General features: G+C 42.6%; 1 protein-coding gene across 17 annotated transcripts in view; it reads right to left on the bottom strand.

The window, feature by feature from the left end:
• Positions 1 to 14,833, bottom strand: part of SRPK2 (SRSF protein kinase 2) — a 292,635-nt gene that overhangs the window by 2,259 nt on the left and 275,543 nt on the right. For 4 of the 17 annotated variants that reach the window (XM_054495297.1, XM_054495293.1, XM_054495294.1 and 1 more), the window contains 4 exons: positions 12,511 to 12,580; positions 11,766 to 11,858; positions 11,300 to 11,392; positions 81 to 1,732 (listed from right to left, as the gene is read on the bottom strand). In XM_054495297.1, coding sequence (XP_054351272.1) covers positions 1,548 to 1,732; positions 11,300 to 11,392; positions 11,766 to 11,858; positions 12,511 to 12,580 — 441 coding nt within the window. In that variant the 3' untranslated portion in view covers positions 81 to 1,547. Of the gene's footprint in view, positions 1 to 80; positions 1,733 to 11,299; positions 11,393 to 11,765; positions 11,859 to 12,510; positions 12,581 to 14,833 lie in introns of those variants that run through there. The other 13 variants (XM_054495302.1, XM_054495300.1, XM_054495295.2 and 10 more) reach the window with 6 other exon arrangements.

Consider the following 14,833-nt stretch of genomic DNA (forward strand, 5'->3'; position numbering starts at 1 on the left):
GGTATTTAGTTTTAGTGACACTACTCCGATAGCAAATGTTCATTGATTCTATCATTTATAGGGCAATGACCAAGGCAATGTCTGGAAAAAAAAAAACCAAAACACTTTAATTTTTAAGACAACTGCAAGCACCTCAAACAATGGATTATTGTTACAACACTTGTTAGCTTTTCACAATCTAGTTATTGCAAAGGCATATGGATAAATGTTAATGGACAAAGTCAAAAACGAGGCACCTTAATGAATGTAAAATTTAAAATAAAAAGACATTCAATCCACTGACTTCTAAAAGAGGCTAAATATACCTCTATATATTACATTCTAAAATTGTATTGCCTACTATGGTTTTGTATCCTGGAGTCTACAATTAATTTTAAGGAAATGCATAAACAAAACTGTGTGCAACCTGCAAAGGGAAAATCATTTTCTCAACTTCGTTTCATGGAAAGACAATGAAAAAGCTAGTAAAATTTGTTGTAGCCACACGTAAAGCTACCTATGGAATGAATGTGATCACTGTTATCTTCGAGCTGTGAGAAGTATTCTGCCCACTGCACTGCAAATTGTATATACCATACCTTGTGTTCTAGACAAGCATGATCATGCTTTTCCAAAAATATATGTATTTTTTCATTCCACACAATTAACACGTTTCTCCAATTTAATCTATGTAGAGCTTAACTTACAGCGCCCAGAGGAGGTGACATGACATGGTACTGAGCCATCACATTTTTAAAGGGAAATTGCTCTTCTTCTTTAAAAGTACTTTTAAAAATATGCAAAATTACAAATGGGACTGCTAAATTATAATGCATATTTTAGAATGAGAAGCATATCTTTTCTTCCTTTAAAGTGCCATATAGAGAATGACATCTTACAACCCAGAGCCACTTTGTTTAAAATCCAATGTGAAAAGACTGTTATGGAATGAAAAGTTTGCACAACTCCTTGGAGCAGTTAAAGTCCGCTACATGCAACATAGGCTACAAAGCACTCAAGACTTGGTAGCTTTTCTGAAATTTGAGTCCCCCTCCCATATTTAATGGAAAGTAACATTTACAGGTGCATTTACATACACTATAATACAGGAATGATGTCCCTTTGCCAGAAGATAAAATTGTACATTTCCTTGCTATTTCTTGGTTCCAACTTGATAATTTCTTAAGATTGTAAATTATATAGTACTCAGCTAAAATATTTCTTCATAAATAGTTACAAAACCTGCCAAAACACAAAGGGGAAAGTATTTTTCATTCAAAAAAATGACATTTGAATGTCACACAACACAAGAAACAATGCTTAGAGACATGTTATTGTTTCCAGAAGAAAATGGTCAGTAAACTACTTAGCTGAAGACAAAAGACTACCCTTCCCCAGGATCACAGTGCACAAAAAGCAAAATGTCAAACAACAGTACCTCAAAGCAAAATAAAGGTCTGAGGATGAAGCCAGCTCACTTGTAATCCTGTTAAAGAATGAGAGTCACCGTTTAGGTCCAATGTACTGGGAACATTTGCTAGCTCAGAATGCAATATTGGTAGAATTTGCTAAGAATTCAACCAAGGATGCCGAAGGCATTCGCCAGCTGAGGCTCGTTTTTCTGGAACCATTTCTAACATCGGGATCAGGAAATCTGTAAACTGTGCAGCATCTTCATGGGGCCAGCCATACTTTTCCACAAGTACATCAAAGAGGCTCCAGGGCTTCAGCTTGGTGATGTGTCGCAGTTCTCCTACAGGGGAAAAAATAGGCCAATGTCAAGAAAGCTCCAAATTTGCATTCCCCATTGTTGGTCCAGTCAGGTTCTTTTCAATGAAGCGGACAACCACCTGCTCAACACTTGTACAGCAACAACAAAGAACACCAGCTTTTCCCCACTAAGCAATAATGATTACATGTACATATGACCAAGGCATATTTCAAGTAAGCCTGGTGGATCTAAATAGAGGTTAATTAATAGCTCATTCACATTAGTTCTAAGTTTCTTTAAGTAAGTGGAGTGGGCTCAGTTTGCCCAGAGTGTTTTCTTTTCCAAAGGCTGAAGCAAGCCACTCTCATTTCAACCTGGGATCTTTCGTAAAATTTGCAAACTTGAGGCCAACCCAAATCAAACACCATTCACGTCTACGCATTTGTTGTAAGATCTAAGATCCTAGGACATTAATTTGTAAACCTTGAAGTTATACTTCACAAACTGTGCTAGCTGCAGTATGAAAAGTGTGGGTTACAGGCAGCTTTGGTTGACATAACAGAATGACTAACAAGCTAGTAAATGGCCTACGAGCTGTAATAGTCATTTTATAAGAGGAAAAAAGGTTATTTTTAAGTCAAAACTGCAAAAAAGGACTGAGGGCAGTGGCTCACCCCTGCAATCCTAGCCGTTTGGGAGGCTGAGGCAGGAGGATCCCTTGAGCCCATGAGTTTCAGACCAGCCTGGGTAACATAGACCAGACCCTGTCTCTACTTAAAAAGAAAAAAAGTAGCTGGGCATGGTGGTACATCCCAGCTACTCAGGAGGCTGAGGCAGGAGCATTGCTTGAATCCAGGAGGTCAAGGCTGCAGTGAGTCAAGGTCATGCCACTGCACTCCATCCTGGGAGAGAGCGAGCGAAACCCTGTCTCCCCATAACCCTTTTCAAAAAGGCAATAAACTGTCAAAAGCTCCAGATAATTTCACTGTGAATAACTCGTTTTCTCTGCCTGTTTGAAGTTTTCACAGGACACCCCACCCCTGCCCATAGACCTCCTTAGGTGCCCCTCAGTGCACCCTGAGCAGCTTCTGCAGAGGAAACACTCCCCTGTGCCCACACCTCAGAGCAGCCAGGTCTCGGTAGGGAGAGAGAGGCATTCAAGCACCTGCAGAGCACACTTCATGCAAGGGCTGACTTCTCTCCCCTTTCAACTGCTATAATTTAAACAAGATAAATTTTTTTCATGAGATGCATCAACAGATAATCAGTGCTCTGCTCACAAAGGTGTTCTCAGGAGGCTTGTTCTGTTTCACCCATTTATTCAAGTCAATTTGGAAAAGCCCTCCCGTTTAAAAAACATAATGAAAAGAAAAGAACATTACAGAAAAGTATAAGAACAAAAGGGGAAGTAGCCTACAATCCTACCCACAACTGCTTTTCTTTTGTGTCTATTGTGAAGAGTGTTCTTACACACTAGTATGTCTACAAAGTTGAAATCATGCTGGGCACAGGGTTCTGTATAAAGAATCTTTTAAGAGGGCTGCTTGCTAAAGGGGCTGGGATGTAAAATAAGCTTCTGTTTCCAATAAGAGGACTGGAGATAGAGTAAAGCATCGCATCCAGACTAGACATCAGGTCTGTGTTGATGAAGAAATGAACCTGTAATATTAGAGGCGGGAAGGGATCTCCTGTTGAAGGAAACACAGTCTCCATAAAAACAAAGTCTGAGCAGAGACTGCAGGTTTATCCCTCTAAGCCTGAAATTCCGGCTCTAGGAATCCAGCCCAAGGAGATAAACCCTGGTTGCACCACCCCAAATTCATGCCTAATACATGCTGGCACAAAATTATATGTACTCGCAAAATGACGAAGAGCCAATAATAGTAAAATGGTGGTTAAAAGAAAACCAAGGTAGATTCACTTAATAGTATTTAATATTACTTAACAACATGGGAGAAGATCATGGTACAACATTAGGCAGTAGAAGAACAGTCAAACTATGTCCTACAGATAATCACAAGATTATTAAAATGTTCATTAAGATGGAAATCAAGTGAATCAAAACACCAGCTTTTGTTAGTAGGTTATTTCAATTTCCACATTTTCTGTAATATGACTATATTGATTTAGACTGTTGATCTCACCACAGCAACAGTTAAGGCAAACTAAGAAAGCTCACACATGACTAAACCAAGTTCTCTGGGAAGGGGAGCGAACTTTTATGACATTATTCTATCTCAGAAAAAATACTCTCCAGGTTTGCAAATAAAGGTAAACTACAGAGAAACACTGTGTGCTGAGAATAGTAAAGGAACCTATTTCTGAGGGGCCAGGTGTTAAACTAAGATCCATCAACAAGGCATCTTTTAAGTACAATCTTCCATGAAAAGATAAACTTTACCACTATAAATGCTTAACAGCTGCATAGTAACAGTGAGCAAAACAATATAATACTGAAAGGCCATGAGAAACTATTCATCCATAACTAGGCATACTATAAACTGGTAAAGATATTTGCAAGGAGCAGCATAAAATATCTAACTACTTTTAACAAGGTAAAGACTGTGCAAAGAAGCAGTCTATCAACAACAGTATATGCAGGAGAGTCCTAAACACCTACAGTCCTGAGCACAGAGCAGCGCTGCAATATAACAAAACACTGAACCGCCTCTAAAAAACAAAAATGTGTGGACTTTTTTTGTGGAAAAACTTTATAATGCAAAGGAAAATCAACTCATCCAGATGCTATAATGATTATGTGTACAAACCCTTAAGCTCAGTATAAGAAGTAACCTTGCCCTGGAAATAGTTGATAAAGTTACTTAAACACAAAGCCCAAGCCCCCAACTCTGTATCTATTGCTAGCAGACACAACAAGAGTGGGCTCACTGAATGAGTGAGCGTCTCGAGTCCATGAGCCAGCTCCAGCCCTGCAGATGATGCCCAAGAAATGTAGCCACCTCCATCACTTAGAATGATAATTAAGAATAAGAGGGGAAAGCATATTTTAAAAACACATTTTCACCATTTGCTCTTACTATAAAAGTAGCACCCCAACAAGTTAAAGAAATGTCATCAGCCGGGCGCGGTGGCTCATGACTGTAATCCCAGCACTTTGGGAGGCCAAGGCAGGAAGATCACCTGAGGTCAGGAGTTCGAGACCAACCTGGCCAACATGGTGAAACCCGATCTCTAATAAACACAAAAATTTGCCAGGCATGGTGGTGCATGCCTGTAATCCCAGCTACTCGGGAGGCTGAGGCACAAGAATTGTTTGAACCCAGGAGGCGGAGGTTGCAATGAGCCGAGATAGCACCACTGCAGTCCAGCCTAGGCAACAGAGTGAGACTCTGTCTCAAAAAAAGGAAAAAAGAAAATATATGAAGATGTAAAAAAAAAAAAAGAGAAAATATATGAAGATGTGTTTCACTGAAACAAGTTTTGCAAATAACTAGACAACTGTGACAATTTTAATTTCTTAAAGCTCCATTTCTAGCCTGTCCTCCTTAAAGAATGTGGAATATCACTTCACCCTTCCTGTGACTATCAGCTGTCAATCTCAGTATCAACTCACACACACACAGGCAAACATGAGCCTGGCGGCCAATTGTGCTGTTCCCCAAGAGCCCCTCAGGCTTCTGAATTTGCTCTGAGAAACAGCTTGAAAGAGCCAAGGAAAAACAACAGGAAGCAGGCTCTGAGGAAGGGTCCCTTCCTGCAGAGTAAAGGCTTTGTGACAGCAACTGTACTGGCCAGTCCTGGACTTGCAGAGTCCTTCTAAGGAAACAGGGAAGTTCTATTACACTTCTCTTGAATCTTAAAGTGGTTTGTGAAGGAAAATACATTATTTTATCCATGAAATTGTCATATTCCAGAATTAAATAAAGAAGCCCATGAGGTTCCACACTACATGTGGGAGGACTCTAAAGGCAAATCCTGGACTATATTTACATGGACACTGGTAATTACAAAGCAAACCATGATATAAAACTGATGAGCATCAATTGTGTACACGTAGAAAGTAAACCTACCAAGAAATACCAATACAAAGCAAGAGACAATGAAGAGATTTGAATGAATTCTTACACAAGCAGACAACCACATGTAAGTAAATATTGGAGTTTAAAATGTGTATAAACCCTACCTCACATCCCATACAAAAATCAACTCAAAATAGGTCATACGCCTCAGAGCTAAAACTAAACAATTCCTAGAAAAGTAAATCTTCATGACCTTGAAATAGGCAATGATTTATTAGATGTGACATCAAAAGCACAAATTGTAAAATGTATATAAATTGGACTTCATCAAAATTTAAAAATTTATACTTAAACTTTCACTCGTGTATTCAAGAGAAACGGAAACATCTGCCCACACAAATGTGTACATTAATGATCACAGTGGCATCATTCATAACAGCCAAAAAGTGGGGGAAAACCAAACGCCCATCATCTGATGGAGGGATAAACAAGAGAAGTGGCAGTGACAACGCCCAGCCTGTGTAGATGTCAAATGCCCACGAAAGAGCTTTGTTTGCTCTTTACAGCATCAAAAGAATCTGTTGCTTTTTAGGTATTCAGGAGATAATTTTAAAACACTGTGACAAGTTCAGCTCAGACACTAAATATTAAAAATACAGAATACAGTATCTCTTTTTAAAACTCAGCTCCCGGGTTTTAGCCCTCAGTTCTCAACATTTCTCTTGATGTACCTGACTCAGGGAAACGTGGATTTTATGCTGCTGCACGGAAGCTTCTTGCTTTTGAAATTTTCAATTGTATTTAAGGTCTGTAGTCTGACACACACACATACACACACTATCACTCTTTTATCCCAACGCACTCAATGCTCTCATCTAGAGACCAGTTTTTTTTTTAAAGTAAACTGTCTCATTTGATAATCCCATTATCCACGCAGCAATTTTTACTAAAATATGCCTGCTGAATGGTCAGAAAAATTCCTGGTGACCAGCCCAGTGAGGTCTGCTCCTGGCTGCACTGTTTTTCCTACCATGATGTGAGGGCTGGAAAGCTTCTGGGGACCACCCACTTCTTGAAGACAGGACAGGGAAAAAATTCATGGATGTGCTGATTTCTATTGGCCCACCTATCAACACACTAGTTTCTTAATGCTTTTTGGTGGCTCATGTCCAGCAAATTAACCTTAAGAGGGTGAGAGCTGTAATTGCATTCCCTGACGAAAAATACAGCTCAATTTTTAACTTTCTGGCCAAGGAATGATTCAAACTAGTAATGATCATGACTTCTTGAATTATACACAAGAAGAGGAGACAGAAGAGCTGCATTTGATGTTCAACTTCAACACACAGACCCCACTCTTCTCTGGCCACGTGGCAGGGATGAAAATCTGCTTCTGACCCGGAGGAGAAAGAGCGGGAAAACCTCCCGGGAAGGCACTCTCCATCAGTAACTGCTTTCAAAAGTGATACGGCATATCAACAGCTGTTTTAAATTTTGTTCTTTATCAGTTCTAGCACAAAGTATTTTAGGTATTTTAGGAAAAAAAATTAAATGGATACTTTTAAGATTCCATTATTTCCCAAATTATGGAAATTATGGAATTTCCCCCATATTACTTACAGGAACATGCCAAAACACATCTTTCACGCAGCAAGCCATTCCCCTCATCCTAAGAGACACGGTGAAATATATTTCCATGACGGGCCCTCATTCCTCGTAATGTTATCCTGTGACTTCTGTAAAAACCCTAAATCCCTTCTGATCTCTACTGCCATTAGAAATAATCATCAGGAAAGAACTGAAGTCCCAATTCCCAGTCATTTCAGGGGATTTCTCACCTAGTCACAAACGGTCTCTTATATCCAAAAAAAGGAAAAAAGAACTCTAGGTACCACAGTAACACCAAGTCAAAATATTTTTGGTCTCTCATTAAGAAGGATGCCAAATGCATTTTAACTCTGCAGGTTACCTTCAAATAAGCTGCTCAAAAAGAACTCGATCACACAAGTCCTAAGTATATGTGGTGATGATGGCGGTAACCTGGAGACACACATCCACAAGCTGTCTCAAGGAGCAAGGTTGCTGACAGAAAGGCCCACGTGGAAGCTGCCTTCCAGCCATTTATGGCTACACGCAGTCTGCTCTCGCTAAAACGAACCATCACAGGAGTGACAGCCCAAGAGCAGATGCCTGCACCAGCTCCACGCCTGCAGGCCGCTGACAGGCCCCGCCTTCCAACAACTCAGTGACTTCACTTGATCATTCAAGGCCTCTCTTTCTGTCCCCTTCCTTCCTGCTGTGCACAGTATGGAGTCCTCGATCCCCTCAACAGACAGACGATTAACAAAGACAAATAAATGCACAGCCAGGCGCAGTGGCTCACACCTGTAATCCCAGCAATTGGGAGGCCGAGGTGGGCGGATCACCTTAGGTCAGGAGTTCGAGACCAGCCTGGCCAACATGGTGAAAAACTGTCTCTACTAAAAATACAAAAATTAGCCGGGCGTGGTGGCAGGTGCCTGTAATCCCGCCTACTTGTGAAGTTGAGGCAGGAGAATCACTTGAAGCCGGGAGGCGGAGGTTGCAATGAGCCAAGATTGTGCCGGTGCACTCCAGCCTGGGCGAAAGAGTGAGACTCCATCTCAAAAAAAAAAAAGAAAAAAAAAAAAAAAAGACAAATGCAGAGGCAGGTCACTCTAAGTGGCTCTTTGTTGATGAGGAAAGGTTCCAATTAAAGGAATAATTTCTGAGTGGCTTTGCTTCTTGCTTTTGAAATTTTCAATTGTATTTAAGGTCTGTAGTCTGCCAGATGACCACAGTGGAAAATCAGGGGCTCACAAACCATGGTGCCCAAGCAGGTACTGTGCCCCATGTCTCTCAGGTCTCTCCTTCCCCTCTAGAGCATCATAAGTCAATCATGCTCTCTCTTTCCATAACAGACCAGGCCCACCTCCCATCTTACCCACAGCTGGGGGCTCACAGCAAGTCATCTACCAGCCACGGCCCTCCAGGGACCAGGCCATCTCCCCCACCAGCTCTGGAAACATTCTGAAATGTGGGAGGAGGGGCCTGCCTTCAATAAAAAACACAATTCCCCAAGCCATACTGAATCCCAGGCCACAATAATTCATAGCTTTTTCCTTGTTTTTTTTTGAGACAGAGTCCCACTCTGCTGCCCAGGCTGGAGTACAGTGGCGTGATCCCGACTCATTGCAACCTCCGCCTCCCAGGTTCAAGCAATTCTCCTGCCTCACCCTCCCGAGTAGCTGGGATTACAGGCACCCGCCACCACACCCAGCAAATTTCTATATTTTAGTAGAGAAGGGGTTTCGCCATGTTGGCCGGGCTGGTCTAGAACTTGTGACCTCAAGCAATCCACCCACCTCAGCCTCTGCATGAGCCACCATGCCCAGCCCAATTATTTTCAAATAACATTTTCTGTAAGTTTCCCAGGGAAACTCAGCCTCTTCTCTCAGTAATACTGCTGTATAGAAGTTCATAAGCTTCCAGTGTTTTCCTGTTCATAGCTTTGCTTTAGCAATAATAACAGCTATGGTTGTGCCCAGTGCTATAAAGGTATCCTCTTATACTTTCTTGTAACAGCAAACCTGAAAGAACCCCTGTTGACAGATGAGGAAACTTAAGTTCACAGATTACCTGATGTGCCATTCTCACAGCAGGTTTAAGCCCCAGCTCCATTACTAAACACAGTTTAACAGCAAAGCCATTTTCCTGCCCTTGACCCACTTGGGCCTGTGCTTGCGAGTCTCCAGGTGGGGAGGGGAACTCTGTGTCTGGCTAACATGGCCCAGACTCAGAGACCAGATTTTCAGAACCAAAAATAATTACTGATTGTCTGATAAATGTTTTTTCGTGACAATACCTGTGATAAGTCTTAAAGGTAATGAGGAAAATAATTACATCTAATTGTATATTTCACAAATTGCCTTCACCAGGTGATCCTATAAAATCTGAGAGGTGTAGTCAATTTGCCCAGAGTAAGTGCAGCAGGAAACCACCATCTTTAGTAGAGTCAGTTCTCAAGTCTTGTGCGCTTAATAGGAAAATGTAATTTAAAGGAAAATATAAGGACTGGTTAGCCAAACCTCACCAAAGTGAGTAATAAAGATTACTACTCCACAAAAATTCCTTATCTCATAGGAAAATAAAAAATCAATTTGAGGCCAGGCATGGTGGCTCACACCTCTCTAATCCCAGCACTTTGGGAGGCCAAGGTGGGTGGATCACCTAAGGTCAGGAGTTTGAAAACAGCCTAGCCAACATGGTAAAACCCTATCTCTAATAACAATACAAAAACTTAGCTGGACATGGTGGCAGGCACCTGTAATCCTGGCTACTTGGGAAGCTGAGGCAGCAGAATCGCTTGAACCCACGGGGGTGGAGGTTGCAGTGAGCTGAGATTGCGCCACTGCACTCCAGCCTGGACAACAAGAGTGAAACTCCATCTCAAAAAAAAAAAAAAAAAAAAAAAAAAAAAATCAATGTGGTTCTCCAAATTTAGCTAAGTAAGGTAGACAGAGCATCTGGGACTTTCAGAAATTTCTAAATGTCCATGTCCTACTCACATCAACTTTAAAAGTTCTTTATTAAGGGCTGTCACATCCAAAAAAAATCTAACCTGAAAAATATGAAGGACCAACTACACTCATCACAAAAAAGTATAGCAGGCTGGGTGCAGTGGCTCATGCCTGTAATCCCAGTACTTTGGAAGGCTAAGGCAGGTGGATCACTTGAAGTCAGGACTTTGAGACCAGCCCGGCCAACATGGTGAAATCCCATCTCTACTAAAAATACAAAAAACTTAGCCAGACATGGTGGCACGCCTGTAATCCCAGCTACTTGGGAGGCTGTGGCAGGAGAATTGCTTGAACCTGGGAGGCACAGGTTGCAGTGAGCTAAGATTGCACCACTGCACTCCAGCCTGGGCAACAGAGCAAGACTCCATCTCAAAAAAAAAAAAAAAAAAAAGAATATAGCACTTAAGAGCAGTTCTTTTAAAAATATTCCTGGGGCTCTTGGGTGTTTCTATAAATTACTAACTGGGGACTATACTGGGCAAATAAACAGCTGGAAGATCGTTAAGAACTATAACATGAAAATAATCACCTTAATACAGTGTGACATAACACAATGGGAACGTAGGATGTGATTTTTAAGAATGTGAGGTACGCAGCATTTCACAGGCCTACACCCACTACAGAAATAACCCAGGCAGACCAAAAGCAATGTCCCTGGACGTTCCCTAAGTCCAGTCTCTAGGCCACGCCTGTTCTACTACAGAGAGTCCATGAAATGGAAAGATAAGTCTAGCTGGCTTTTAACAACTACCTAAACTCCTTTTTATAAATATATGAATATACAGATTGGTAACTTGGAGTAAGAAAAGAGAGAAGCGGAGGAGAAAAAAATGCTGTTAGGAAGTCTGTTCTCTTACAAAATTCTTACTCCAGGTATCAGATGGGTCAGGTTTATTTCTTGAGAGCTTTCTTCGGAAGAATTCCCCAGTTGTGAAACTCCAGATCTTTCTCCACTGCCCAATCACGAACGCACAATTTCTCCTTTTGGGAGAAGACTATGCTGAAAATTAGTGTTGCATAAATACCGTTACCTTTTCTGGTGAAAAACTCCTTGGAGTATTTCCCCAACATAGCGTATTTTCGAGGGACTTTCCCCAGCAGTTCAATGATCAATGCTATGTGATCTGCATTGGGAAACATTGCCAGCAAAACAGAAACACACGACAGTTTAATCAGTACACTGCATGCAGACACTACCACCGCCCGCGCAGACAGAAACAGAGCGCAACTTGAATGACCAAAAGTACAGGCCTTCCTCGCGTTGCTGGATTCAGGATCCAGAGCTGGAGGGCACAGGAGAGGGGCTGGTGAACAGGGTGACCGCAGCACAGGGCTAAACGTGGTCTTCCCTGACAATTTTTCTATCAGCATAGGAATTCTGCTGGGTTGCGTTTCGAATTTAGGAGAAATGCCTTTGTCACCATTAATGCTAAAATCAGCAGCTGCTCTTCAGTTTCTGTCTGCATCGTGGCGCTTTTCAAAAAGAAGAGGTACTACCTCTGCGATTGAAGAATTCCCGAGAATATTTTCCAGATAGAGCAAAGTGCCTTGGAATACTGCCTAGCAGCTCTATGATGTGGGCTATGTGGTCTATGGAGGAGAGAAAAAAAGGATATGGGAATGGGAGGGGCAAAGGGAAGGATGGGATAAAAGAAGAGGGAAAAATTGAAATTAGTAAAAAATCAGAAATAGATTCAAATCAACAGTGTCTGCAGCACATTCATGCAGAGGCTTGTGGGAACGGCAGGCCTCAGGCACCACCTGGAGCAGTAACAGTGACTGAGGCCAGCTCACCCCAGGCCACCCCAGCATCGCAAGCAAATAAGCATGGAGATGGTCAGGTTTACAGATGGAATTCAAGCCAGAATTCCTGGGTTTTCAACTCAGCTCCCAAACAGGACAGAGAAATGGGCAGCACATCAATGGTCGAAAGGACCACATAGAGGCTTCAGGTCTGCATCGTCTGTCTTCTCTCAGCCAGCTGGGTTCCTGCCTTGTGCAAGGCCAGGAAAAGCCGCTGGTGTAGGGCCCCTGAGGGCTCGCTGGAGTGCTGCCTGTGCCAGGCAGGCTCTGCCCATTCACTGAGACTGAGGGGGCGTCAAACTCAAAGGAAAAGCATCTGAATTTGGTGTTTGAAAACCAAAAACATGGCTCTATTTCAGTACAAAAATACAGTACACTACAGAAGTTCAGGGCTGGCAGGAGACCTAGACCGAGGTGTTCAGCAGGCACCAATACTCACCTTCGTCTCTGGAATAGTCTTCCCCAGAATGTGGTTCAAACAAATAATCTCCCGTTGCCAGCTCAAATGCCTAGGATACAACAGACGACATGCTAAGCACTTCAGAGACTGGCCCCCAAGTCAACAGCTTTTTCTCCTTATAGAAGAGACCGCCACTTTAGGAAGATCTGAATCAAACAAAATAGCCTCCTGAAAGTGCTCAATACTAATTTTTTTCTTTCTTCCACATTCAAAGAAGTTTCACAAGTATTTTTACATTTCTAAGGAAAGATTTAAGAGCTATGTATTCTCTTCATTTTGCAGGAAGCAAAACCAAAACGTCAGTGAGTCAGCCGCACCTGTGTGCAGGCCTGGCCAGAGCACAGTATGCACTCTATAAATGGTAGAACGAGAGTTCAACTCAGGACTCTACAAGGCCCGTCTGACTCCAGCACCTGCCTCAACCACTATAATAGCCTTGGCCTCTGTATAGCAGACACTGCTGCGTCCTTTAGGCAAAGACCTTCATGTTTTAGGAACCAAGGACTATTTTCAGCATCTCATCAACTATTTTCATCATCATTTCATTCATTTCTGATTCAACCAAAGGAAAACCTGGAAACAAAAAAGACCCTCTTTGTCCCCAGGGCCAGAGGAAGCAGATGGTCTTGCAGACCCTTTTGTGGATGTCACGGAGCACTGGCTTCCTGGGTGGCCACTGGCTGTCCCTCAGCATGCCAGCATGTAGGGAAGGCCATTTGTTCCCATTTCCCTTGCTCACAAAAAAAACCCCTCAAAAACAGGAGTTTAAGCTAGTAACAATATACAAAAATGGCAACTGCTACTGCTCTGCTGATCAAAGAGTATGTTTTAAAAGAGAAAAAAAGAATAAGCTAAATCCTATTTCTGGTTTTTCTCATAGCTGCTTCTATTCTGAATGGATCTTGCTGTCCCAAAAGGTGCTCAGAGGCCCAATCACTGATGGTGTGGATCTGTGACTGCCCTCCCCACTCCTGCCCCAAGGAGCCAATACTGGGGAAACTTCACTGCATCAACCTACCTTCTTTTTCTTTCAATGACCACACAGTGCTGGAAAGGCACCTTTAAGGGAAGGCTCACCTGCCTGGGTGAGGGGCCACCTCTCCTAGCACTGTCTTTTAACAAACCAAGAGTGGGTACAGACAGCCCAGGACCACATCTTTTCACCTTTCTTTAAAAAAGACTGCATGTGAATCAGTTGAAAGAAGGAAGGATGGTGACAAGATGGCTGCCAGCTGCCTGTGCGATAAGCATTAATTTATGAACTCAGGATCCCTGCCCTGAACCTGGCATAGGTCTGAGCAGGACACGGACATGTCACATCTCAGCATGGTGAGCTGGTGGTCCCAGCACTGTGGATGCACGAAGGCACCAGCAGAAAACCCAGGAAAGCCCTCATGTAGGGCCTCTCCTTTCCACTCAATAAACAAAAAAGACAGCTGGGCCAATCCCAGATGAGGGCAGGCAAACCTCCTAACTGGCCCCAAATCCACGTGGAACAACTAGATTACACACTCAATGGCCAGGAGAGTCCCTCTAGCCTGGGAAACAATCAATTCAGTATCTTACAAGCTAAGAGAAAAATGTGAAAACTCTAATGGGACAACGAGGACTTGAAAAGCCTGGCTCAAGTTCCAAGCTGCTTTTCGACCCCTGCCTTGAGCCCTATGCTAACTCTTTTAATTAATTTTCAAAACGACTTCAATCTGGTTGCATATATTTCTTTTTCTTTCATATTTTTTAGAGATGGGACCTCGCTATGTTGTCCAGGCTGGATTCAACCTCTTGGGCTCCAGTGATCCTCTCTCAGCCTCCAGAGAAGCTGGGACTACAGGCGCACTACACTGCTCCCAGCTTTGTACATATTTCTTACTGCCAAAATATGTCAGCTACGTATTCTTTCAAAAAAATGATCATTTTGATTAGCACCCACATATTCCCAAGAAAACATGTATAGAAGCCAATCAATGAAATAATTTTTTTTTTTTTTGAGACGGAGTCTCGCTCTGTCGCCCAGGCTGGAGTGCAGTGGTGCAATCAATCTCAGCTCACTGCAAGCTCACACCATTCTCCTTGCCTCAGCCTCCTGAGTAGCTGGGACTACAGGCGCCCGCCACCACGCCCAGCTAATTTTTTGTATTTTTAGTAGAGACGGGGTTTCACCGTGTTAGCCTGACCTCGTGATCCGCCTGCCTTGGCCTCCCAAAGTGCTGGGATTACAGGCGTGAGCCACCAAGCCCGGCGAAATAATTTTTTTTTTTTAAAGGAAGAAGGAAGATGGAGGCTGTAATGCTACCCATTTTTG

Source organism: Pongo pygmaeus, chromosome 6 (assembly GCF_028885625.2).
Source record: "Pongo pygmaeus isolate AG05252 chromosome 6, NHGRI_mPonPyg2-v2.0_pri, whole genome shotgun sequence".
NCBI lineage: Eukaryota > Metazoa > Chordata > Mammalia > Primates > Hominidae > Pongo > Pongo pygmaeus.